Genomic DNA, 27,954 nt, shown 5'->3' with positions numbered 1-27,954 from the left:
TTGGTTCAGGTGGTATCTACCAGGTTTCTCCACTATCAAGTTACTGTTTTTGTCTTTGTATATAATAACATATTGGGGAAGATACTTTGAGACCGTGTGTATCCTGTTTCTCCTCAAGCATTTATTTTCTAATTTTAGCATCCATTGGCAGACCTTGCCTGTAACAGTTATTACAACAGTGTTTGCTTAGTGGTGACTTTGTGTCTCCCATACCTCTTCTACATTTATTAATGAGAAGTTTTCAATAAGGAAGAACTTTCCTTTCTCCCCCGTTTACTTATTTATTTATTTTTGGCATCAGTCTCAGGTACTAGATCTTTATTTTATTAGCCTCAGATATTTATTTTATTTTCTGTGTCATAATCTGATACTGTTGTTGATTTTGTTGCTTGGATTGTTCTAGCTTCAGCTATTGGGAACTTCAGGTTAACTTCTGTGTCCTTTTGACGTGCTTCTATGATATTTTGACACTTATTTAGTTTATTTTGACACTTCTGGCAACAGAATTTACTCCGGGTTCATCTTGTATATTCTTCCTGGAATCAACCACTTCTCCAGGGAGGTTGATTCTCTTTATTGGTTAATGCTATTTAGAAACCAGGATCTGGGTACTAGGTGTGCTTATTGCCGTTGAGGTGTACTGCTTCTAGTCTCTCTCAGCAGACAGAGTTAGACACTGTATGTATGTGCACTATCCCATACATACACACAAGTCAATATTTACTTTTGTCTGTCTGTCTGTCTATCCGTCCATCCATGCTGTCTAATTTTTAAAGACAGACTGAATTTTGAATTCATACTGGTGCCTCCAATTCCTTCAAATTTTCATTGGAAATTTTGGTTCAGTTTCCAATGAACCAGTGCCTCAGGGTTCATTTTATCCTTCCCGCTTTCTTTATTTGCAACTTCTTTCTCTGATAGAAATCTTGTTCTCATTATTTACAATATATTTACGTATTTGTTCAACCCTAGTGCACCTAGAAGATAGTTTCAGAATTGCTAACCCATACCTTTGGGAGAAACAAATACAAGTAGTGTACAATATTGTAGTTTTTTTTTTCTTTAGCTTTGTGGAATCTAGTCAAAATAATGTTTTCCTTAGTTACTTAGGCTGGTTCTTTTCTTCCCCACCCCCTTCAGTACGGTGGTGTTATTTACCTGTAATACAGTTGTGTTTACTTGTTATTGTTTATATTTCATTTTGCATTTTCCCCACATGTGATTGATTTTAAGTGTTTATTTTGGGGGTATGTAAAATGCTATCATGGTTCTAAGATATACATTGCTCTGAGTATATTTACACAAGTATATGTTGAGTCAGATAGATGTACTCAGAGAAATGTGCAACCTTCTCATCCTATTATCTTCTCTGATATCAGTTCCCTACATTATTTCATTCCTTTCCCACTCACCCTCTATAGATAACCAGTCTCTTTAGTTTCTGGTTTATCCTCTGTATTTCTTGTGTACAGATAAGCCAATACATGTATATTTTCTTATACTCCCTTCTTTTCTTATATGGAGGGCAGCAAAGTACTGTTATAGGATCTTTGGGGTGTTACTTTGCCACCTGGAAATTTCTGTGGCTAATTGCATCTTTGCCTAAGTTTGGCTCTGGCCTGCTGGGCTCCTCTGCCCACTTGGCCTGGCAGGCTGCGCTTGGCTCCCGCTACTGGACGAGATCTCACACCTGCCAAGGGTGAGCCAGGTACAAAGCAGCCAAGGTTGTATGAGTGAGCGTGGAGTTCAGCCACTGCACAGCCAGGATCGCCAGCTCTGGTGGGGTGGGCAGCTTCAGGCACTGGCATGGGTGCCAACTCCCTGCAAGGCTGTGGTTGGACCAGGTGTACCATAAGCAGCCTCCACAGCTGACTCTGGGTGGGGAGCGTGGTGTATCACCTGGAAGCTTGGAGATGCTAGGAACTGCAGAGCCCTAAACAGGGTATCACAACCCTGACTTGGGGTGCTTCTAGGTCTGGGCTCCCCGAAGGGCCACAGCTCTTCTCTCCTTCTTTCTTCTCTCCTCTTGTCTCTTGCAGCATGGTGGCAAACAGCATGTTTCGGCCCTGTTTGTGTTACAGCTCTTTTAGCCCTACCATTCAGCAGGTCCCTAGTTCTTGTCCTGTATCCAGGAAGAATGAGGAATGCAGACAAGTGGAGGGTGAGCAAGACAAAGAGGAACTTTACTGAGTAATAGAAGAGCTCAGAGGATACCCACAGTGGGCAGCTCCTCTCTGTAGCCAGGGTGTCTGGATGAGTGTTCAGTTCTCAGCAGAGAAGGTAGCTCCTCTCTGTAGCTTGTCCCATTGTCTCCTCAAGTCTGGCTGAGTCCAGGGCTTTTATGGGCCTCAGAGCAGCGGAAGTATATGCCAATTGATCCATGGACAGGCCTAGAAAAGTTCCCACTCCTGTCTGTGTGATCCATAGCCTGGCCCCCAGGCTTCAGGCCTTCCCTGGCTTGAAGATTGGGCTTCACCAAGGGACCTGCCCCTTCTGCCTAGGAGCCTGTCTGCTTCCTTCTGCCTTTCATGGTGCCCAGGTTTGTGTCAAGGGGCACTTGCAGGGCAGTGCCGAGCTGCACTCAGCACCCCCTTGGTCTTCCTCCCATGCTCGTTTTCACCCAGAGTCTGGAGGTGGCTGAGATGGCAGGAGGCTGGCTTATCAATGCAGCCCCGAGCATGTGCACATCTGGCCAGGTTACAACAGTGCCTGGCTTGGCCTCGGCTTTGCTCCATGATCTGAGTGGGTACTGAGAGCAAGGAGAGGCCAGGGAGCTGGAGCAGACACCTCTGAGCCTGTAGGAGTAACAAGGGAGCCTTCCTGGGCTCCCCGAGAGTGCAGAGATGTCTGCGTCTGGGGCTGTAATTTGGGTGGCTGCAGCTATGCCCAGAAGGGTGAGGCACTCCTGCCTGCTCCAGGCTCCGGTGACACCGTGGAGCATGACACTGCCCTGGGCCCAGCCCTGTCTCAGTGCGCCTCTCTGCCTGCCCCATCATAGTGGCTCCCGGGGTGGCAGGTGAGGTGCAGGTGGTATGGCAGCCCCGGGCAACCTCATGCAAATGAACCTGAGCTTCCAGGGCCAGCCCCAGGCAAGTCCCGGCTACGCCTTCAGCTCACGGACCCCTGGGATACAGTGGGGAGCGAGGTTGAGACTGCGTCAGAGGCTCCAGTCTTGGGAGCGGGTGGTTGGCTGCCTTGGATATGCAGGGCACAGGGGACCTACTGCCGCCACTGCTGCTCCCACAGCCACTCCTGCTGCCACCACTCGCACCTCCTCGCTGTAGCTGGTGTGATGGCAGCAGCCACTCTGGACAGCCTGCTGCTGCCATCACTACTATAGATACGCTTTTGTACTTTACGTTTTTGACTTACCAGTATGTCCTGGAAATCACTTCATATCAGTTTATAGGGATCTTTCATAACAGGCTTTTAAAATGTGGTCATCAGAAAAACATTTGTAGCAGCCCAAGGATCAGTTTTTAAATTCTCTGAACTTAGTGATGATGATGATGATGATGATGATGATGACAAATAGCAGAAGCATTACCATTAATTGAGCACCTACTGTATGCCATGCTCTATACTAAGTGTTTTGTATAGATTATCTTGTTTAATCCTTACTAGAGCCCGAGGAAGTAGATGTTATCTCCAATTTACCGATAAGTGTTGTGGCTGCAACTGGTTGGGACTGATGTCCTGAGCGGTAAAAGAGTTTACCAAGACAGTCATAGGTAAAGAAAGGCAGATTTGTTAGCGAAAGTACAAAAATATATTGCCTGGGTGCAACAGGCAGCACAGCAGAGAAGGGGCTGTCTGCACAGAGGCAGGGGCTGGAGGAAGTTTTATAGGGTCGTGCTGGAGGGGCATACTTGTGGAACAAGGTATTTAATGAAAGGATGTTATGCCAGTGGATTTGTGATTAGTCATTTCTTGGAACAAGTGTTCTCCCCCACCTGGGCCCTCTTACTTGTTGCTTACTTATCAGGATGCCACAATAAGGAAACTGAAGTCCAGCAAAATTTAGAAACTTGCCCAAAGTCATGAAAAATAGAGTTGGAATTTGAACCCAGGACTGTCCTGAGTTTGTGCTTTGAGAAGAGTACACCAGTACCATGACAGAAGTTTCAGAGTGAAACAAAACCACATGGGTTTTTAACACCTGGTGTATTTCAGGCCTTAAAACTTTGACAATTGTGAGTTAGATGTTGCCAAAGTCAGCCTGTTACAGATAGTAAGAACATGGAGGTTAATTTATTGCCTGTTTGTTCCAAAGAAATGGCCCTTCCTTCTTGGAGGACCATGGGTCCTGCCTCTAAGACAGGAGACAAGAGGGATGCTATGTAGGGCCTGCTACCTAGGATGTAGCAATAGATCTCATCGTACACCTCCTAATCACAAGCCAGAGCACCAGAACCATTAACGGGAGAGTACATTACCCCACAGGGCTGTTTGGTTTAGCAGGACACTCAATCAAGCCCAGGATACAGCAGTTTCTGCTAAAACTGTTTGTACAGCATGAGTGGAAGAAGAATTTCTTTGGAACAGGAGTCTGGCTTCTGTTGTGAAAAGTAACAGCCTCTGGCAGAGAGAGAGGCAATGCTGTTGAGTTGGTTGAGATCAGGGCTTCCTGCAATCTGTGTCCCTGGGGCCTCACCCGACTCTTGGTTTTCCAGCTGTGTGACCTTGGGCAAGTCACTTCATCTCTCAAAGCGCATTTATGAAGTGGTGATAAGAACCATACTCATTTATGTTTGGAGCTCCCAAGACCACCCCAGGTTCAGCAATTCACCAGGAGGATTCACAGGACTCAGTATATGATCATACTCATGGCTATGATTAATTACAGCAAAGGGTTACAAAGCAAAATCAACACAGGTAAAAGACGAATGGAATGAAGTCCAGAGGAAACCAGCTTCAGGCATCCAAGAGCCTCTCCCAGTTGAGTCCAAAGGATGCACTTCATTCCTCCAGCAACGAGTTGTAATGACACATGTGGAATGATATCAACCAGGGACACTCACTAGAGACTCAGTATCCAGAATTTTTATCCGGGGCTGATCACATAGGCACCCTTTGCTCAACATGTACCAAAATTACAGACTCCCAGAAGGAAGGAAAGCAGGGGTGTTCAGTGTAAGTTGTACTGTTTGCATAAACAGTTTAGGCACCGTGAGCCACTCTTGTTAGTTAGGGTGGTGCAAAGTCTCCCAAAATCCAAGTTCCCAGACTCCAGCCAAGCAAGAGCCAACCTGGCAAGCAGGTCTTTGTAAGCATAGCAGTTTCAGTTCTATTTTGTTACCTCTTTTCTGCCCATCATCCCATTGGGTGGTTACTGGGTAGATTAAATGAAACGAGCCATGCAAAGCGCTCAGCACACTGCCTAGTACGATGAATACTTACTAAATGTTGATTACAGCTCCTTTGACATTCAGGGAATGAATTTTGATTGGTGCTTCAGCAGCTTCATCTATTCATCATCCATTCACTTACCTATTCTTTGTTCATGGCTTTGTTCAGTACATTTTGATTGGCACTTGCTGGGGTGCAGGGGCTGTGTTAGCCTCTTGGGTACTTTTGAAGCAGTAACATTAGCCATTCCCTCTCTAGAGGATGCTGCACGTGGGTGTCCAATCTGGCTGGGTGTTTGAGGTGGGTGGTGGTAATGAGAAGGAACCTTCAGGGACTTTAAGGTAAATCTTAAATGGACTCATTTTCACATTCAGTTTCAGTGGGATAAGTATGCAGTCATCTGAGAACGTCTCCTGATGTCTTGCTGTTTGTCTTTTTCTTCCTGCAGCCAAGGCTAAGTCGAAATGCGGCCCGACCTTCTTCCCCTGCGCCAGCGGCATCCACTGCATCATTGGTCGCTTCCGGTGCAATGGGTTTGAGGACTGTCCCGATGGCAGTGATGAAGAGAACTGCAGTAAGTGGCGCGCACTTGGACACTGTGATCCCTTGTTCTTTCTGACCGGCCATACTCGTCCACGTTGGTCACCTTCATCATGTGCTTCTTGTACCTAGAGGCTCAGTCATTCTCTTCTGTTGCTCAGATTCTGTTCTTTTCCACTGCTTTCTTGTGCAAATCTGTAAATGTTCAGCCTGAGGCTTGCTTTATTTTCAGTTCTGACAATAGCTCTGCAAATGTGGACATATTATCTGTAATTAACAGATGAGAATTTCAAATTAGAGGAGTGTATTAACTCATCCAGGTTTACATAGCTCATAAGTAGCAGAGCCATTCTGCTGCTAGATGAGGGTTCATTCAAGCCCTCATCTGACTGATACAACACTTCATGTTTATGCGCTTGCTTTTTTTTTTTTAAACTTTGAATTCTTTTCTTAAAAAAGTTGGTTGGGCGTGGTGGCTCTCACCTGTAATCCCAGCACTTTGGGAGGCTGAGGCAGGAAGATCACTTGAGTCGTGAGTTTGAGACCAGCACTGAGCAACATGGTAAAACCCCATCTTTACAAAACGTACAAAAATTAGGTGAGTGTGGTGGTACATGCCTGTAGTCCCAGCTACTCAGGAGGGTAAGGTGGGAGGATCGCTTGAGCCCAGGAGGTCAAGGCTACAGTGAGCTGAGATGGCACCACTGCACTGTAGCCTGGGCAACAGAGCTAGACCCTGTCTCAAAAAAAAATGGTTTATATATTAGTTGTATGCATACTATAAAAATTTATTCTTGAAAAAACAATTCAAGTAGCATAGATGAAGTTAATGTCCTCCTTGACTGTAACCACCCTGATTTGTTTTACCTACTGTATAATATTCCCCTGGCATCAGCACATGTGCACGTGCACACATGCACACACACACACTTGCACAGACACACACACGCACAGACACACAGACATGTTCACTCCCCCTCACCTTGCATCTTAGCAGTCTTGCTACTGCATTTAACTACTCCTTGGCTTGGATACATGCAGATCCTTCCTTTTAGCATCCTGGTGTCCACAATGACTTTGCATGCAGCAGCCTCAGTGACCTTCAAGCCTCTCTTATCTGCCTTTAATGCTGTCCCAGCTCTCCCAGCAAATTGCTTCATACCTGCCACTGGTCACTCTGATCATTGTTTATTCTTCTTCCCCATCCCTCAAAATGTTTAGACTACTTGGGACTTGATAACTATCATTGACTCTGAACAAACCGACACATTTATTTTCTGTGGATACGCATATATGTGTGCATGTGTGTGTGTGTGTGTGTGTGTGTGTGTATGATATATAAAGGCTTTATGTTTTAGAGCAGTTGGGGTTTACAGCAAAACTGAGAGGAAGCTACAGAGATTTTCCATATCCTCTGCCCCAACACGTGCACAGCTTCTCCCATTATCAACACCCCGGCCAGCGTGATACAATCGTTACAATCATTGTAATGTGTTAACACATCATTATCACTCCAACTCCATAGTTTACACTAGGGTTCGCTCTTGGTGTTGAACATTCTATGGATCTTGATAAATATAGCATGACGTGTGGCCACCATTATAGTGTCATATAGAATAGTTTCACTGCCCTAAACATTTTCTGTGCTCATCCTGTTCATCCCTTTTTGTACCCCCACCACATATTTTAATAAGTGGTTTTCTTCTGATTATTGTGAAGAACTTGTAAAATATAAACAAGTATAAACAAGAAAGCAAAACTGCCCGTATCCTGTAAGTTAGAATGAGACGCTGTTAATATTTATGCCATTTTATGGCAGTTCTCTCTTGTCCTCCCCTCCCCTCTCCTCCCTCTTTCTCCCACTCATTGTCTTCTCTCTCTGCTTCTCTCCTCCTCCTTCTCTTCCATCGGATCCACTTTCCTCCCCACCTTTCTCTCACTCCTTCTCCCCTTCTTTAAACACACACACACACACACACACACACACAGCCCCCTTCTCTAAGCACAATGTACTTACTTGCAATGTCCTGTATATTGTGACCATTTTCACATTATTTTTTCCAAACATAAGTTTTAATGACTTCAGTGATTCTTTTGATAGATTACTGTCTTCCCCTTACCTAATTGGCTCAATTTTAAGTCTCTGATGAGGAGGACAACTGTCTGCTACGTCATTTATGCCTTTCTAGGGAGCAGTCCTGGCTATCTCTTCTCAGCAGGGGCACAGGAAGTTGACAACTCTCCCCTGCACTGTCTCCTGTTGTCTTATATCGTCTTCTGGGCCTCAAGTGTTAGGAATCTGGCACAGCCAGCAGATGATTGCGTGGCTAGCAGGGTGATGGACATGCTCCCCAGCAGGGAGGATGTGTATCACTAAGAGGATAGGGGCGTGACTGGGAGAAATGACTCTGGACACAGACTCTGGGCTTGGATTTGTGCTGTGCCCTAATGAAGCATGGGTTGGACATGCCACATTATCTCTTGCATAGTGGTTTCCTGGTCTCCACACTGGGATGCTGAGAGCCTTCTTCCCAGGAGTGCTGGAGAATTAGATGAAATAATAACTGAAAAGTGCTCAGTATAGTGGCTGGCACAGAGTAATTAATTTTTAAAAATTAGCGGTTTAAAACAAAACTGTGAGAAAAGACCATAGTTACTAGGCTGATGCCTTTGACTTTGGACTTAACAAAAATATACTTCTTTTGTATTTTAGTTGGACCTACTAAAATACTCCTTTAGTATCAGCTTGATCTCTGCTTCCTCCTGTCCATGGGAATCTTATAATCTAAGAAGAAATTACATGCACATACAAACAAACACACACCCCAAAAAATGCAATGGCAGTAAAATGCAAGTATGACACATTGTAGTATAAGCATTCTAAATGATTATGTCATCCTATATATTCCCTGCCATAATTAAAGACCCTGTATGACTTAAATGTTTGGACATTGGTCTTTAATTTTCTCTTTTTCTTGAGACAGGGTCTTGCTCTGTCACCCAGGCTGGAGTGCAGTGAAGCCATCACAGATCACTCCAGCCTAAACCTTCTGAGTTCAAGTGATCCTCCCACCTCAACCTCCTGAGTAGCTGGGATCACAGGTGTATGCCACCACACCCCGAATTAAAACAAAATTATTTCTTGTATAGATGGTCTTTTGCCCTGTTGCCCAGGCTGGTCTTGAGCTCCTGGACTCAAACGATCCTCCCACCTTGGGTTCCCAGAGTGCTGGGGTGATAGGCATGAGCCACCATGACTGGCCTGGTCTTTAATTTTCTAAATGGGTAAATTATACCCATTCCAAACTATGCCAATGAGGATTAAGCCAACATCTTCCTCTGACATAGCTACCATTTAAGAATAGTGGTTCTGAAGCTGGACGAGGTGGCACCCACCTTAGCCCTAGCTACTCGAGAGATTGAGGTGGGAGGATTGCTTAAGCCCAGGAGTTCAAGGTCAGCCTGGGTAACACAGCAAGACCCATCTCTAAAAAATAAATAAGTAAATACAATGTTTAAAAAATTAGAAAAATAGCAGTTCTAGCTAACTATTTTGAAAACTGGTAAATAAAAATATGAGTCAAACATTTATCCCCTCTTTCCTATGTGAATTATACTTCATAGTAATCAAATAGCTGACTTTAAAAGGTTATTTTCTATTGAAGAATACCAGCTAATAGAAGAATAAAGAAATTAGAGTATCTTCGTTTAGTAGCTCCTAATGAAGAATGGATCTAGGTAATGATCATCAATGACTGCTTAAAACCATTAGGTAAAAAATGGATGGGGCCTTCATAATGGATAGATCAGGCTAAAAACTCTTGAATCTACTAGTCAGTCTTTTTACAGACAGCTTTGAATCAGTATGGAGTCACTTCAAGTAGATTGTATTAATAGAAACCTTGCCACTCTCTAGGTCACTTTATAGTATAGTTGTCTTATATAGTGCATCTGTTACATTAGCCACCCCACAAGACAATGTTTTAATTTTTGCTTTAAATATTTAAACATATTTTGAAGAGTTCCAAAGGCATAGAGTATTGTATTTACCCAGATACTCATCATTTGATCACTCTTCCTTCATTTCTGATATTGCCAAAGTCTCCTTCTAGTATCATTTTCCTCCCCTGTGAAGAACTCTTTATAGCAGTTCTAAAGTTGGCAACAAATTATCTTAGCTTGCCTTCATCTCAGAATATCTTTATTTTACCTTCATTCCTAAAGGATATTTTTACTGCATATAGAATTCTGGGCTGACAGTTCTTTTCTCTAAGCACTTTAAGTATGCCATTCCATCTGGCTTCTATGATTTCTGAAGAGAAATTTGCAGTCATTCAAGTTGTTTCCCCGTAGATTGTGCATCATTTCTCTTTAGCTACTTTGAAGTTTTTTGTTTTTTTCTTTTTTTGTCTTCAGTTTTCAGCAGTTAGATCATAGCATGTCTGGGTATAGATTTCTTTGAGTTTATCCTATTAGGGTTCTCTGAGCTTTTTGAATCTGTAGGTTTTTGTCTTTTGCTATACATGTTCAGCCATTATTTCTTCAAATATTTTAAAAGTACTATACTTTCTCTCCTTTCTTTATGGGAGTCTAATGACAACAATGTTAGCTCTGTTTTTATTGTCCTACAAGTCTCGAGGCTCTGTGAGTTTTTATTTATTTATTTATTTATTTATTGAGACGGGGTCTTGCTCTGTCGCCAGGCTGGAGTGCAGTGGTGTGATCTTGGCTCACTGCAACCTCCGCCTCCTAGTTCAAGCAATTCCCCTGTCTCAGCCTCCCGAGTAGCTGGGACTATAGGCACGTGCTACGACACTCGGCTAATTTTTTGTATTTTAGTAGAGATGGGGTTTTACCATGTTGGCCAGGATGGTCTTGATCTCCTGACCTTGTGATCCACCCGCCATGGCTTCCTAAAGTGCTGGGATTACAGGCATGAGCCACCATGCCCGGCCAAGTTTTTATTTTTTTTATTTTTTGGGGGCAGGGGCGGGCCAGGGTTTCACTCCATCACCTAGGCTGGAGTGCAATTGTGCTATCACAGCTCACTGCAGCCTCGACTTCCTGAGCTCCAGTGATCATCTTTCCTCAGCCTCCTGAGTACCTGGGACCACAGGCACACACCACCATGCCTGGCTAATTTTTTTTTTTTTTTTGTATTTGTTGTAGAGGTGGGTTTTGCCAAAATGTTGCCCAGGTTGGTCTCAAACTCCTAAGCTTAAGTAATCTGCCCGCCTTGGCCTCCCAAAGTGCTGGATTACAAGTATGAGCCCCACATCAGAACTCTGTTCATTTTTAATCACTCCTTTTTCTTTTCATTGTTCATATAGGACAATTTCTATTAATGTCATTGAGTTAACTTACTCTTTCATCTGTCATTTCCAGTCTGCTTCCAAGCCTATATAGTGTTTTGTTTAGTTTAGCTGTTTAAATTTCAGTTACTGTATCTGTCTATTCTAAAATTTCTTTTTGGTTTTCTTTATATCTTCTCTTTCTTTGCTGAGACTCTGATTTTTCAGTTGTTTTGAGAGTGTGTATGGTTGCTTATTAGTGTATTTATGTAATAACTGCTATAAAATCTTCATCACATAATTTCAACATCTGTGTCATCTTGGCATTTGTCTGTTGATTGTCTTAACCCGTATGAATTGAGATTTTCTTGGTTCTTAATATGGTAAGTAATTTTGGATTATATTCTGAATATTTTAATTATTATGTATGACACTCTGGGTTTTATTTGAAGCCTAGAGGTGTGCTTATATATGTGTTTTAGTATGTAAATGACCTGGGCAGGTAAGGCTGCAGGTTTCTACCAGCCTTCCGTGGGCTATGGTTGCAAGTTTTCATGCTGTTTTTGCAATGCTGTTTGGATGTGTCCTGCCTGTGCCCCTGCTAGTAGTTTGTCTGTGAGTTCAGTCTTTGATGTGCTGATTAGGACCAGGTTCATGTGCATGCATGCAGCTTGGGGATCATCCTAGGAGTTCATAAACAGTTGTATGAGGTAGCTTTTCTGAGCTTCTCTCTTTTCTCAATTTCTCTGGTTCTTTCTGGTTTCCTGGAGCTCCAAGAGGGATAAAATATGGTAAACTCACCACCATTTTGGTGATAATTTAAATTTGGTCTTATTCTCCATTTGGCCTGCTCCAAATTACCCTTCGTAGCTACTGCATGCATTCTCTTCAGGTTTTTTAAGTGATAATTCAGTGGGAAAGCCAGAGTGATGACCGCATCTGACCCAGAGCAGGAACTTCCGTATGCCAGTTTCAGCAGCACAAAAAGAGAGAGAGAGTCTTCTGATGTGGTGCAAAGGAATACACATCACCATTCTGAGATCATTCTGCCAAAAACATCCCACCTGAATCTGATCGAGCCTCTAAATCTAACCATTAGTTTACTAGAAATTCGGGGACAGGGGAATATGTTAATGACCCCACACGGAAGCAAACTTTTACATACAGAATGTGGGAAATTCTTCAAGACCCAGTTTCATTCATAAATAAATTCTAAGAAAAAATGGAGGAACAGGGAACTTAGAGAGTGACAGAGTAAAAGACAAATTAGCCAAATGTGATGTGTGGACCATATTTGAATGCTGATCATACAAACCAACTGTTAAAAAAAACGAGATAGAAAAATTTAAATTGTGGTTTGATACTTGATATTAAGACATTATTATTTATTTTTAATGTGTGGGAATGGTATTGTGTCTATTTTTTTTAAATCTCTATCTTTTAGAAATATATACTGAAGTATATGAAGAGATTATGTGCTATCTGGGATGCACTTCAAGCCAATCCCATTAGGGATTGAAACAAAATGGTCAGTGAGTTGAAGGAGTTCAATAAACCAGTCTCTACTTTTGTGTATGTTTGAAATTTTCCAAATGAAATGGTGAAAAGAAATAAATGACAGTTAAAGAAAGGCTGGGCGTGGTGGCTCACACCTGTAATCCCAGCACTTTGGGAGGCCGAGGTGGGCAGATCACGAGGATAGGAGATTGAGACCATCCTGGCCAACATGGTGAAACCCCGTCTCTACTAAAATATAAAAAACTAGCCAGGCGTGGTAGTGCATGGCTGTAGTCCCAGCTACTTGGGAGGCTGAGACAAGGGAATCATTTGAACATGGGAGGCAGAGGTTGCAGTGAGCTGAGATCACACCACTGCCCTCCAGTCTGGTGACAGAGCAAGACTCCATCTCAAAAAAAAAAAAAAAAAGTTAAAGAAGTGGTTATGTTTGGTGATGTCTTGACTTTAACAAAAATAACCAGAGAGTTATATTTTTAAAGAACTTTGGTCTGCAGATGTGTGTTTTCCAGGTTTGGCATTCATTTGCATTCAGGAATGAGGAGAAGCAAAAACCCAGTATATATAATTTTTTTTTTCAGATTGGGTCTCACTCTCATTGTCAGGCTGGAGTGCAATAGCACAAACACAGCTCACTGCAGCCTTGACTTCCAGGGCTCAGGTGACTCTTCCACCTCAGCCTCCCCAGAATAGCTGGAACTTCAGGTGCACACCACCGCAGCAGGCTATTTTTTTTTTTTTGTATTTTTAGTAGTGTTAAGAGTTTCACCATGTTACCTGGGCTGGTGTTGAACTCCTAGCCTCAAGAGATCCACCCTGCTTGGCCTCCCAAAGCACTGGGGTTACAGGCATGAGCTACTGCACCTGACTAAAGTAAAAAAAAAAATTGTAAAGATTCAGTTTTGCCATGTTGCTCAGGCTGGTCTTGAACTCCTGAGCTCAAGCAGTCCGCTTGCGTTGGCCTCCCAAAGTGCTGGGATTACAGGTGTGAGCCACCACACTCAGCTCTCCAAAACAAGTATTTTCTTTTTGAGCTTCACAATGCTGAGATTTTGCCCTTTGACTGTTTTTCCTTTTTGCCTTTTGCTGTCGTTGGCCTCTTTATTTCACTGTCCTCACACATTCTTGGCTGGAGGTGAAACCCCGGGTTGGCTGGCAGCATGGCTGTCACCCCAGTCCTCATTCAGTAAGGACAAGGATTCCAGCCAATAACTGAAATGGCCGGGTGTCTGGGGGACCATGATAGAAGATTGATTCAAGCTGATGCTCTTCTGCTACAGCTTTTAGTGTAGTTGTGCCCAGAAAAACCACTGTGTCCTGGACCGTATCTCTCCACTGATGATAATTTCTTGCATGAATTCTGAGCACCACTGAATCATTTAGCTAGTATGTCTGTGTTTTTTGTGCACAGAGCTCCACACCGCTGGCATATTTCTGTAGCTCTATTCGTGTCAATCCAGATGAGAGTCTCCATTTCCTCTTCACGCCTCAGCTGATTCATCAGTTGTGGCCTCAGAAAGCTGTGTCTTTTATTGGGTGGATTGGCCGAGCTAAAAGTTTTAACAGGAGATTTTTTCCTCCCAGTGCTCCAAAGCTACATCATCAAGGTCGCCTTAAAGACTCTTATATGACTGGTTTCCTTTGGAAATCTTTCTGGTTTGCCAAGGCTGGGCTGGGTCGGGTCATCCTCCTGTGTGTTCTCAGACCATACTGGACCTTCTTCAAACAAATGTCTCCTCATCAGAGAGGCCTTGCATGACCACCATATGAAAAATGACCCCTTTCCTCCCCAGTCTCACACTCTGTTTCTGTCGCCTGCTTTATCCTTCTCCACATTTACCTCTGTCTTCCGTACTATATTGTGATAGCCATGCGGTGGTGTCATAGTGTGGCTCACAGCTATATTCCCAGTGCCAAAGTATATTGTCAGGCTCAGCCTTAGCAAGCAACAGACATATACTGAATACATGGTACTTCTCATGCTTTCTCTTAATGGCATATTGACTTGCCTGTATAGTATACAAACTTTCAGGGTGTGTGAACTGCTTGTCTGACAGTTACTGAGCACTTACTTTGTGTATGGCATGTTTCTACATGCTTTACATGATAGATCTCATTATCAGTAGATAGTATTACCTCCTTTTTATAGATAAGGGAACAGAGACATAGAAAGAGTCAATAACTTGCCTATACTCACACACTTAGTAAGTGGCATAGTTGAGGTATCAACAGCAGGGTAAATACAGAGCCTGAACTTTTAACTGTTATATGAATGTGTATTCCCAATACATATTTTTTAGAGACAGGTCTTGCTCTGCTGCCCAGGCTGGAGTGCAGTGGTGGAATCATAGCTCACTGTAGCCTCAAACTCCTGGGTTCAAGTGATCCTCCCATCTCAGCCTCCTGAGTAGCTAGAAGTACAGATGCATGCCACCTTGCATGACTTATTTTTAAACTTTTTTTTTTTGTAGAGACAGGGTCTCACCATACTGCCTGGAATGGTCTCGAACTCTTAGCCACAAGCTATCCTCCCACTTCAGCAACCTGAAGTGCTGGGACTACAGGCTTGAACCACCATGCCTGGCTAATAATTATTATAATAAGCATTTAGTGAGCACCTACTGTGGGCCACATGGTATTTTCTGTGCTTCGCATACATTATCCCATCTAATTTTCATAAAATCTTATGACAGAGACATTATTTTCATCCCCACTTCACAGATGAGGACCTTGAAGCTTAGAGAAGCTGAATGATTTTTCCAGCATCACATGGCTAGTGAAGTGGTAGGCTGAAATTTGAGCCCAGATGGACTTCACACCTTCACTTCTAACCACCACAGCAAAATGTATGCTTGAAATTGTCAGCTGGGCAGATCATAAAAAGCTGAGATTATAAAAGGTTGTATTTTATACTCAGTGAGAAGCAGTTGATACTGAGCTGGTGCAGGATGAGAAGGAGAAGAAGGTCCACTGGAGCCTTTTTTTTTTTTTTGAGACAGTGTCTCACTGTCATCGAGATTGGAGTACAGTGGCGCCATCTCGGCTCACTGCAACCTCCGCCTCCTGGGTTCAAGTGATTTCTCCTGCCTCAGCCTCCCAAGTAGCTGGGATTACAGGCATACACCACCACGCCTAGCTAATTTTTGTATTTTTTGTAGAAGTGGGGTTTCGCCATGTTGGCCAGGCTGGCTCTTGAATGCTGACCTCAAGCCAGACACCCACCTTGGCCTCCCAAAGTGCTGGGATTACAGGTGTGAGCCACCATGTCCAGCCAAAGTAGACTTTTTCTGAAGTAGATGTGACTGGAGCCTGGGGAACTGGGACATGGTGGCACTTTCATAGAAGTAGGACCACAGGAAGAGGGAGAGGTTAGGAGCAGAAGGCAGAATGTCAGTTTCAGACATGCAGAGTTTGAGGTGAGTGGGTTTTCAAGCAGAGGAACCCATGAGGCAGTAGGAGAAAGGTGTTTATTTCTGGGGGAAGGTTTAGGGGGCTCTCCATAGGAAGGTGGTGATTGAAGCAGTGATACTGGACTTGTTCCCTGGAAAAGGCAGAGTTGGGTGTTGGACAGGAGATAACCATGTCCAGGAAGCCTTCACAAACGAGAAAGAAACAGACTACCATTAGCCATGACTCAGTTCTGCCAGTGGCCCCTTGCACTGACTCTAGAGGGGTTTTAAAAAATAAAATCCTCTGAATCCTTAGATCCTAAGGAAAAAACAAGCAAGATTGAGGTATTTTTGCCTCTTGCCTGCTTGCCCACAGTGGCGGCCCTTTCCTCTCCCACAGACACAGAAGAGTTTCCATGTGCAGAATGTGGCTGTGCATGGACTATGTTCTGTCTTGGAGGGGGAAGGGCTGCTGAGGCTGGGGGATCTGGTAGCCTTGGGGCTGGGAGAGTCTCAGAAGTCCTGTTGAGTAGACTTTGGAAGGAGGAACTCATAGGTCTCCATATAGGCAAGCCAAGGTCAAGGCAGTGAGCATTTTCCAAGTTGCAAAGGATACAGGGCTTATTGCAGGGACAGTCTGCAGGGAGACTGCTTCAGTGGGCTCTGGTTTCCTGGGGCCAGGCACCCTCTATCCTGGAGAAGAGAGTCTCAGTGCAGCTCCCTCTCCCTCAGTTGCCTGGTTTCCAGGGAAATTGGGGCTGGGAAGACAAGGACCGCATGGAGGCTGTGAGGTTAGGAAGTGAGTGGTGATCACCGCAGGATGGAGGAGCCGATGGGAATTGTGGGGGCTAATGACAAGAAGTTTCTCATTTATGTGTTTTGTCAAGACTCTTTGAGGTAGACAAGGAGCCAACTTCACAGACTCTAAATGAATTAAAGAGGACATTTCCTAAGTCCCACTGTAGACAGATTGCTTTACTTCCAGTTGCTTTTGGGAGACCACAGTGGTCCCTCGGTCCTATCTTTTAGATGTGGTTGAAGTAAACCCTGCCAGTTTAATTAACCACTAAGCAATTCCCTTAACTCCAGCCTCCCACCTCCCTCTGGCAGAGAGAGAGAAAAGTTCTCTTTCCTGAGTGTTGTGGCTTGGGAAATAGAGCTTTAGAACCCTGTGTTTCTTTTGGTAATAATAACCAAGGAGCTTTTGAGCCTACAATTCCGTTTTTGAAGTTGACTTTGCAGACAATTTTCTCCACCCCAGTGAAATAAATATTGTAAAATACAATATTCCTCTCCCCAGTTAACTGAGTAACATAAAACATTTCTCAGTGACTGATAAGCCGTAACAAGGACAAAGAAAACAAGCATTTGGAGCACATTAAAAATGGCTAAAAGATACCGAAACATAATATCCCAGAGGGTGAAATGCTTCCTGGTCCGCTTATGATCTGTTTATTGAGCATTTACTATTTGCAGAGTCCTGGGCCAGGCCCCATGGGCCCACAGAAACCCTTAAGACTTGTCCACCATAGTCCCAAATACAATCATTCTGAAATCTGGCAGAGCCAAGTAAATAGATGCAGAGGCTCTGGAAGAAATGTAGTGAAGCCTGAGCTGTCTGGGGTCTTTGGAGAGATCTCCCACTTTGGTTAAGTCAGTCTGCTTAATAACTGAATATTTGCGTCTTTCAACACCATCAACAGGAATCTCTCTGAGATGTATCAAATCTTGGCTTTGTCAACATTTACCTCTTTTGGTGACAGCACAGGGTCATTCTTAGGAACATTAATTTTTAGACCAGGCTATAATACAGGGTTGCATTTGGCTCTTCGTTAAAACTTTCTAGTCTCTTTTAAAACTATCCTAGGCTGCTGTGCTTTTAGAATTTTTAAAAAATATTTTTATTTTTGTTTTTTAAATGTATGCAAATGTATGGAGTAGAGGAGACATTTTGTTATACACGTAATGCATGATGTGATCAAGTCATGGTATTCAGGTGTCTGTTACTCAAGTGCAGTATATTTTTGTTAAGTATATTCACCCTACTCTGCTATCCTTTTATCTTACTGTATGTTTGTATCTTTAACCCCCTTCTCTCCGCCTCTTTATCTCTTTATCTTCCTCCCTTCCCCCTGCTCACCCTTCCCAGTCTCTGTTATCTATTTTTCCACTCTCTACCCCTATGTGATCAAATTTCTAGCTTTTGGAATTCTTGAGGTTGCTTTTTAGAGCTCTTCCATCCCCTTCTCTTGTTGTCAGCTTTTATTTCTTGCTGCCAGTTTGTCTGCAGGGCAGCAAGTGGCATCTCCTCTCCCTTTTAATTTGCTTTGTCCTTGGGAGCAGGAACACAGAACTTGTTGGAATTTACATAAATGGAGAAGCCATAGACCTTGAAAGAGGTGAGAGCATGAGGGCTTTTCTTTGAGGAAGCTCCCGGCACTTTCAGGACGCTCCCGGCACTTTCAGGACATGAGCATCGTGATGTGTGTTTTGATGGCTGGGAGGCGTTTTGCTCTGGCTTGCTGCTAGGTTTGGGCTATGTTCCTCTAACATTCACTGCTTCTTTTTTTCTGCCCTGCAAAGGATGGGAGAGATTGTATTGTGTTTTATGAGAAGTCATTGACAAGGAGGAATCCTAGGTGTGGTTGTATACGAGGATACAGCTATGTCTTCTGAGTAACTATGCCCCTGAGTGTGAAAGATACTAAATATTAAGAGGTGTTTGTGGACCAGGGAGAGCTTTATGATGGGAAAATAAAAGACAAGGAAAGTGAGTGCTCACTGAAACATTTCTGCTAGACTAGACCTTTGATAATGTTTAGTGAAGTTTCTGAGACATACTGAAAAGAAAAAGTAAAGTAAAATGAACATCTGGATTCCCAACATCCAGTGTCAAAAATGTATCACCATGTTACCATATTTGCTTCAGAATTTTTAAGTAATAAACTATTACCAAATATAATTAGAATTCTCCAGCCGGACTACACACAGTGGCTCATGCCTGTAATCCCAGCACTTTGGGAGGCTGCGGCAGGCATTTCATGAGGTCAGGAGTTCAAGACCAGCCTGATCAACATGGTGAAACCCTGTCTCTATTGAAAATACAAAAATTAGCCAAGCATAGTGGTGAGTGCCTGTAATCCCAGCTACACAGGAGACTAAGGCAGGAGAATAGCTTGAACCCATGAGGCGGAGGTTGCAGTTAGCTGAGATGTCGCCACTGCACTCCATCCTGGGCCACAGAGTGAGACTCTGTCTCCACACACACACAAAAAGAGCAAAAAATCTCCAGCTATGCCTTTTTTTCGATCCTTTCTTCTCTCCAGAGGCATCCATTGCCCTGGACTTGGGGTTGTTTATTTCCATTCAAGTGTTTTTTTTTCTTTCTTGTATATTTTTTATCCTGCTATGAAAAGTAGCATTTTCTTTTATGGGTAACTTCATATCAATGGTTACGGTACATAGCCTACTAGTGACACAGGATTTTTCTGGGCCACTTTGCCATTAGGGTACCTCCACAGCCAGTGACACTCCCTGCCCTGCCTGGGCCTCACTCCATCCCAGGTCTGCTGCTGGAAGCACCCCTTCCATTCAGCCCACCTGTGTTATAGGTTGTACCCATGTTCAGTGGTTCTTGAGCTCTTGTCCCGTATCCAAGAAGAATGAGGATATGCTGACAATTCAAAGGGCAAGTAGGGGTGGAGAAAAGTTTTACTGAGTGACAGAACAGCTCAGTGGAGAGAAATTGCAGGGATGATTTTCTCTCCGAGTGTGTCTGGGTCTAGGGCTTTTTATGGACTCAGAATGAGGAGTGCATGCTGATTGGTTTGTGAGTATGCAAAAAAGGTTAAAGTGAAGACCCCACTCAAAGGTGGGCACGACAGTGTAGAAAGCCAATTAGGGAAGGGTAGGTATTTGTAAAATAGGTGATGGTAGGGATCAATCAGAGGAAAGTGTGCCAAACAGGAAGAGAGGTTCTCAATCCAGTCAGCAGATTTGACTTGTAACTTTCGGGCTTTAAACTGTTTTTGGCTTAAAGGTGGAATTTTACTGGGGACCTGCCCCTGTCTGCCCATGCATTTGTCTGCTTCCTGGTGTTATCACTGCTTGCTTTTCTCCCTTGCTATTGTGTTTGTGGGATTCATCCATCTTGACACCAGTTCATTTTTCACTACAGTACAGCATCAGTTGACACACTATGGCTCAATTTGGCCTAACACCAGTCTTTGTACATAAAGTTGTGTTGGAATATAGTATGCCCTTCATTTACAGATTGCCTATGGCTGCTTTGCAACACAATGGCCAAGATGAGTCATTACAACAGAGACAAAGACCAAACAGCTACCAAACCTACAATATTTACTGTCGGGCCCTTGATAGGAGCAGTTAGCTAGCCCTGGCATTGTAACAGTATAACACGTTGTATCTGTTCTCTTATAAGTAAACATTTAAGCAATTTTTAAAATGTTTGAGGCAGGATCTCACTCTGTCACCCAAACTGGAGTGCAGTTGGCATGAACTTGGCTCACTTCTACCTCTGCCTCCCAGGCTCAAGCGATTCTCCTGCCTCAGCCTCCCGAGTAGCTGGGATTACAAGCATATGCCACTACTGCCCAGCTAATTTTTGTGTTTTTAGTAGAGATGTGGTTTCACCACATTGGCCAGGCTGGTCTTGAACTCTGGACTTCAAATGATCCACCTACCTCAGCCTCCCAGAGTGCTGGGATTATAGGCATGAGCTACCATGGCTGGCCAATTCTGGTCACTTCTAATTTTTTAATTTTACAAATAATGGCTTCAGTAAACATTTTTGTTTCTTCAAGAGTCTTGTAGTGGCTCACATCTGTAATTGCAACACTTTGGGAGGCTGAAGTGGGAGGATTGCTTGAGGCCAGGAGTTTGAGACCAACCTGGGCTATATAGCAAGACCCCTTTCTCTATAAAACATTAAAAAATTAGCCAGGCATGGTAGTATATGCCTATAGTCCTGGCTACTCAGGAGGCTGAGGTGGGAAGATCAATAGCTCAGGAGTTTAAGGCTACAGTGAGGGATGATTGCAGCACTGCATTGCAGTTAGTTACTGAAACCCTGTTTCCTTAAAAGGGAGAATAAAGAGTCTCTCTGAAGAAGAGTATGTAGCTGGAAGTGAAATGACTGGACCATGCTACATGCACCATAGGCTTTACTATAACTAAATGGGCCTCCCAGGTGGATGTACTAATTTGCACCCCCACTTGTAGTTTATGAGACTTCTCCCTCCACATTCTTACCAACAACTTGGTACTTTAAGATCTTGAGTGTGGTAAGTCTCATGCATAGTGGCACTTCATCATCAGTGACAGTATACATTATTTCAAATTTTTACTATTTGCTGTTCCTCTTATGTCAATTGCCTGATTATATCCTTGGCCCTTTTTTCTATTGAGTTTTCTTTTCCTTTTTGATTTTTGAGAGTTCTTTACATATTCTGGCTACTAGTCTTTTGGGTTATATACATTAAAACCAGTCTGTGACTTGGTTTGTAAACAGACATACACATAACGTATATGTAACATGTATGTAGACATGTATATACACACTTATACATGTGTGTGACTTTTTTCTTTTGGAAAGTTTGAGAGGTTGAAAAGATCTAAGACTGAAGGAAAAGTAAGTAGATGACAGTGGTTTCAGCAAGGATGACTCTGCACAGCTTTCTCCATCAGGCATTTACATAAGCTTACGAACACCCCATCTTGAAGCACTTAGAATGCCTTTCCCAAGCTGTCTGTCTGAGTGAGCTGATGGTTACTGACGTTTTGGCTGCATAGATGTGACCCATATGGTCCCAGAGAAGCTGAAGGGTACCATGGTGGATGCTGATGAACACAAGGGTTTGGAGAGCTGCCTTGGACAAAACCAAACGTGATTTGTGGTTTTGGGTTTCTCTGTCTCGGTTTGGCTGAAGTCAGACCTTGGTTTCAGCTTGATTCAGTTGAGCCATTCTCTGGCCCACAGCAATGTCAATAATTAAAACTTCCATTTTCAGGCCAGACCACTTCTGTTTGACTTTACATCATTGCTCCATCATCCTCAACACCAAAAGCACTGGCTTTCCCCCATTTCCCTCACCTCCTCTGGCCTTTCAAATCAAACTTTTGGAATGGAATAGTTAAAATTAAAAAGTCTAGAGTTCCTTAGATCTAGATAGTGCTGTCAGGTTAGCCAAGTCCTTGCAGCCATGATCTCTGTGTGTTCACAACAGCTCAGTGAAGTGTGGGGAGAAGATAGATTACAACTGCCATGTTGCCGTTGAGGATCCCAGAGAGAGATGCTGGAGCTGGTGTGGCCCTGATCCCAAAGCAACGTAGCGATCTTCTGTGCTGGGCCTGATGTTCGCTCTGGTGCTGTGCCCACCACATGCAATGTAGGTGCTCGTTCAGTTCATTCCCCAAGGTCCGGGATGACCCCTCTTCATCATTACAGATGTTGCTGCTTGTGGGAAGGCCACACTCTGTAGGACCAAGATTGACGTAACGAGGGGAACGAGTATAATATTCCCTGAGCCTGTGCTGCATGTCAGGCTGGGCACTACATTTTCCCACAGATCTCATTTGATGCTTAGATTAATGCTGTAAGTAGCAGGATCAGCTTCTTGGTCTGTGGCTGGTGCAGCCATACAGGGCCAGTGCTTAGCTTAAGTGGACCACACTTGGTTTTATGCTCTGCTCTTGCCATCTTGAGTTTTTAAAATAACTTTTGATAGCAGACCCCACATGTTTAGTTTGCAGTGGACCTCACAAATCACTTAGAGGATCCTGTCCACAGATAAAGCAGCCGAGACTCAGAGAGGTGAAGTAATTTGCCCAAATTAATAAGTGGCAGAGCTGGGATTGGAGTAATTTCTACTTGGCTGATTCAGTTATTGAAAACAGAGCCCTGGAATGAACCTTGTTTGAATCATACTGCAAGTAAATTGTACTGTAGAAATACTGGTTTTCTGTGGAGACTTGCTCTTGTGTTGTTAAGTAGTTTTATGCTGACCTCGTACCAGCCGGTTACCACACTTCTTGAGGGGAGGGCCCAGATCTGTCATTTTTTTTGGGGTCTCAGAAAGTGCCTAGAATAGGAGCCTCATGGCGGAGCTGCTCAGAAAATGGTTACTGACCAACTAGGTGCATGGACTTTTCGTTTGCATAGAAGAAATTGAGGCTACTGAGTTTACCTTAGTGAGCCATAAAGAATAAGTGAGGAATTAAAAAGCTGCTACATAGTTAGTGAACTGGAAGCATCCTACACAGCTGTGGGATCAGATCGTGCCATGACTTCCACAGTGGCAGAGAGGTGTGTGGATCCCTGCCTCAGCTACTCCTTCCGGCTTGGCTTTGCTCCATGTCTCTCTCTCTTATGCTACCAACCATTCACTCAGGAGGCTGAGGTGGGAGGATCACTTGAGCTCAGGAGTTTAAAGCTACAGTGAGAGATGATTGCAGCACTGCACTGCAGTTACTGAAACCCTGTTTCTTTAAAAGGGAGAAAAAAGAGTCTCTCAAGAGAAGTGTATATAGCCGGGAGTGAAATGACTGGGCCTCACTACATGCACCATGGGCTTTACTATGACTAAATGGGCCTCTCAGGTGGACGTACCAGTTTGCACCTCCGCTTGTAGTTTATGAGACTTCCTCTCCCTCCACATTCTTGCCAACAGACAGCAGATCCCTCAGTGGAGACGTCCGTGAGGTTCAGGTTTTGCCCAGACTCCTCAGTGGCTGCTGGCAAGCCTAGGGGTTGACCATGTCGGGTGAGCCATTGATCACACTGGGGTAGAGAGTGGGAAAATAGATAACAGAGACTTGGAAGGGTGAGTAGGGGCAAGGGTGGAGGATAAAGAGATGAAGAGAAGTAGGTTACAGGATACAAACAGTGTAAGATCAAAGGATAGCAGAGGAGGGTGAATATACTTAACAAAAATGTAGTGCACTTGGATAATGGACACCTGAATACCCTGACTTGATTACATTACACATTATGTGTATGTAACAAAATTTCTCATGTACCCCACACATTTGCATAAATAAAAAAACAAAAATAGAAAAACAAAAGAGAATTGCAAAAGCACAGCAGCCTAGGATAGTTTAAAAAGAGACTAGAAAGTTCTAAAAAGGAGCCAGAGGCAACCCTGTTTTATGGCCCAGTCTAAAAATTAATGTTTCTAAGAATGACCCTGTGCTGTCACCAAAAAAGGTAAATGCTAACAAAGCCAAGATTCAGTGCATTTCAAAGGGATTTCTATTGATGGTGTTGAAAGCCATAAATATTCAGTTATTAAGCAGACTTACTTAACCAGAGTGGCAGATCTCTGCAAAGACCCCAGGAAGTTTTAGAATGAGGCAGAGTAAGCCTTGTGTTCACATTTGGCTGGCCACTCTTCCAGGATGGGCTTTGAGTCTGCCAGCTTAGAAGATAAGCTTACTGCTTCCTGAGCGGGACACACCCTAAGCTGGAAGAAGTTCCAGGGTTCCTGAGGGGACTTGCCGGCCTCCCTGGTGACGCGTCGTGTTTTCCTTCCACAGCAGCAGCAGCAAACCCTTTGCTTTGCTCCACCGCCCGTTACCACTGCAAGAACGGCCTCTGTATTGATAAGAGCTTCATCTGCGATGGACAGAATAACTGTCAGGACAACAGTGACGAGGAAAGCTGTGAAAGTTCTCAAGGTAGGAACCTCTCAAGCTCTAAAAAGATGATTGCAACACAACACCGCAGCAACAGAACACACTGAAAGGCAGAAAGCAACACCCATCCCCACTTCCAGATACAATAGCTGTGTTAGTTTTTGCACTTGGCCTTGCAGCCCTGGTACGGGTAGGTACCCGCGTTTACATGGCTTTAACTACAGCACACCTATCATTTAATATTTTGTATTGTTCATGTATAAATATCATCTGTGTATTTCTCTTCAAAACTGTAATATGCCCCAGCTGTATTATATACTGTCATGTTGCTGTACTGTGGTTTTCTGAAGCATTGCTTTGTTGGGGCAATCCAGGTTGTTTATTTCCCTTAAATTACTTCTTTGGGATAAACTCTGCAGAGTGAGGTGCCTGCACAGGTGTCCATTACACCTCAGCTTGCAGCTGTTAGATGGTTGTTGTTGTTGTTCTTGTTTACATTGCTGACAGCATGGTCTGTGCCTGTCAGTTTTACTGTAATATCACAGACAGTCACAGGCATCGCAACTGTTGCCCTATTTTTTTCCATTTTTGCTAATTTAGTAGTCATAGAATGACAGCCTCCCAAAATGTTTTCGTTTGCATTTCTCTGATAATGAGCAGAGTTAACATTTTTCCCCCCTCGTGTTTGTTTACTACTTTGTTTACTTTTCTGTGAATTGCCTCCTTGTGTCCGGGCTCTTGATTTTGAGGCTGTTTCACGGAAACTGAAGGATGCAGCTAGAGGATGGGAAGATGAGCTTTGTTAGGGAATCTGAGGAGGACACAATAGGATAAGGCCATGTCCTCCCTTGTTAAAACTGACCGGGTACATTTCTTTACTCATGGACTCTTAGTATTTCTTCAGCGATTAGAAATACTAAAATTTAAAATACATGTCTGTTTTAAGGCATCTGTAAGAATATGTATTTCTAATGTTATAAACTGATATCATCTGATTGGTGTTTATGTTATTGAAAATGAATGAAAATGAACAGATGGTCATACATAACCACTTGGTAAGAGTGGGTCACAAACCAAGGATTATGGTCAACCCAAATCTATATGGCTGAGGTTCATAGGAAAGAAAAGACAAAATGTGTCTTGGCATAGACTTTGCCAAGGTTTGTGCAGAGAACAGCTGTGGGAGGCGAGTCTTGGGTAGAATTAGCCTCCGATTGTCTTTGCCTGGAAATGCCCTTCTTAGGTCAACTCTTCACAGTGGTTCTCAAAGTATAACCCTCAGTCCGGGAGCATCAACATCACTTGGGAACTCCAGAAATGCAGTTGTTCAGACACCATTCCAGACCAGCTAAATCAACCGGTGAGGGTGGGCCCAGCCGTCGGTGTTTTACTTAAGAAGCCCTCGGTGTGATTCTAATGCACACTAAAGGCTGAGCTCCACCGTTCTACACTCCAGAGAGGTTTATAATCTTGCCATTTGCCTGGGAATTTCCAACTTTCTTACTGAACGCAATGTATTGCTGGCCTTTACACAAGATCAAATTTTTATAAAACCAGACATGCCAATGTCTTGCCAGTAATGGATACCAAATAAGGAACAAGAATACAAAATCAAGTATTAGCATAGATAGGAAGGATTGGGGAACATTTTCTATGGAGATTGTTTCCTATACAATTTCTTAAGTGTGTATGTATCCTGGACTCACTCACTCATGGTGCTCTAAGACATTGAGTGAAAAGACTCCCGAGTCTAAGATGTGGAGTTTAGGTCTGCCAGTGGTTTGGGCAACACCCTCTTCCATGCCCATCCTAGTGTTTTACTGAAGCAGATTTTTTTTTTCTCTTTTTTTTTCTTTCTTTTTTTTTTTTGAGATGGAGTTTTGATCGTGTTACCCAGGCTGGAGTGCAATGGCGCGATCTCGGCTCACCGCAACCTCCACCTCCTGGGTTCAGGCAATTCTCCTGCCTCAGCCTCCTGAGTAGCTGGGATTACAGGCATGCGCCACCATGCCCAGCTAATTTTTTGAATTTTTAGTAGAGATGGGGTTTCACCATGTTGACCAGGATGGTCTCAATCTCTTGACCTCGTGATCCACCCGCCTTGGCCTCCCAAAGTGCTGGGATTACAGGCGTGAGCCACCGCGCCCGGCCTCTGAAGCAGATTTTTGCTTGTCCTTAAGAAGAATGGCGGGTCCCTCTGTAGGCTGTTTGAAGTTCCTATTTTTTAATTCTGCTTTTCTCTCTTTCCATATTCCATGTCTCATAAATATGAGGTTTACAGAGAAAGTGGTGGACACGTACACAGGAAGCCCAAGTCTTGACAGATACCTTCCTTAGAATCTCAGCTTTGCGCCTTCCTTAGCCATACGGCGTCCTCTTAGATAATAAGCTACATATGCACATGCTCCCAGAAAATAAGTCCCACCAGGCAGTTGGTGACACCAGTCAGTTTCACGGGTATAGCAGCCACCCCACAAGGAGGCCACTCGTGGAAGGCATTGCTGTGAGCTAACCAAGAAGAGTAACAAGAACAGGAAGTATGCCCATTTTGCCTGTCAAATCCCGCAGAACCTATGTGGTGGCACCGTGCTCGGTACATGGTGGATTTGCTAAGTGCAGAAGACTAGAAAATATTTCTTGGTAGGGTGTTATTATTAATGCTGGGTTTTAATTTGTACCCTGTGTGATATTGCACCACATGGGTTTTTAAGTTACGTGAGTTCAGATATCCACAATCTATTAATATAATAACAAGTATTATTATTGTTGTTTAAATTGAGTGGAAAGTCTGTCATTTCCTCAGTGGGAATCTGTCCTGCAGTGAGTGTGAGATGGGAGACAGATCTGGAGTTCTCTTAGCTGCCTGCGGTTCTGCAGCCTCATCCCTCACAGGGTGTACACATCTCCCTGCCCTGAGGGAGACTCTGGTATTGAGGGTATGTTTTCTGGTCTCGTGTAACCTCTATGTGCAAACCGACCAACTCATTTTAGTGCTTGACCAAAGGAACTCCAGTGCATCAGTGCTGTGGGAAAACTGACCACACTGAGCTCCATGCAGTATTTTCCTGAAAAATTTCAGAGATATTTTGACTAGACATAATATTGCCCTGTGCCACATAGGATTTAACCCACTGTTGTCTTAACAATACCTTTCGATGTACCACGTACCCTGCTAAGCACCTCTGTACATGAGCTCATTTAGTCAAACTATGTTCTCT

The 27,954-nt window shown here is 43.6% G+C and overlaps 1 protein-coding gene across 4 annotated transcripts in view; it reads left to right on the top strand.

Annotated features, from left to right (window-relative positions):
- LDLRAD3 (low density lipoprotein receptor class A domain containing 3) overlaps positions 1 to 27,954 on the top strand; it is a 282,755-nt gene that overhangs the window by 126,918 nt on the left and 127,883 nt on the right. For 3 of the 4 annotated variants that reach the window (XM_064365028.1, XM_064365026.1, XM_064365029.1), the window contains 2 exons: positions 5,798 to 5,923; positions 24,638 to 24,778. In XM_064365028.1, the coding sequence (XP_064221098.1) occupies positions 5,798 to 5,923; positions 24,638 to 24,778 (267 nt within the window). The remainder of the gene's footprint in view (positions 1 to 5,797; positions 5,924 to 24,637; positions 24,779 to 27,954) is intronic. The other variant, XM_064365027.1, reaches the window with a different exon arrangement.

The sequence above is a fragment of the Aotus nancymaae genome, unplaced genomic scaffold (assembly GCF_030222135.1).
Source record: "Aotus nancymaae isolate 86718 unplaced genomic scaffold, 86718_ANA_hifiasm-v0.15.2.pri h1tg000059l, whole genome shotgun sequence".
Taxonomy (NCBI): Eukaryota; Metazoa; Chordata; class Mammalia; order Primates; family Aotidae; genus Aotus; species Aotus nancymaae.
This window is presented reverse-complemented; position numbering and strand designations above follow the sequence as displayed.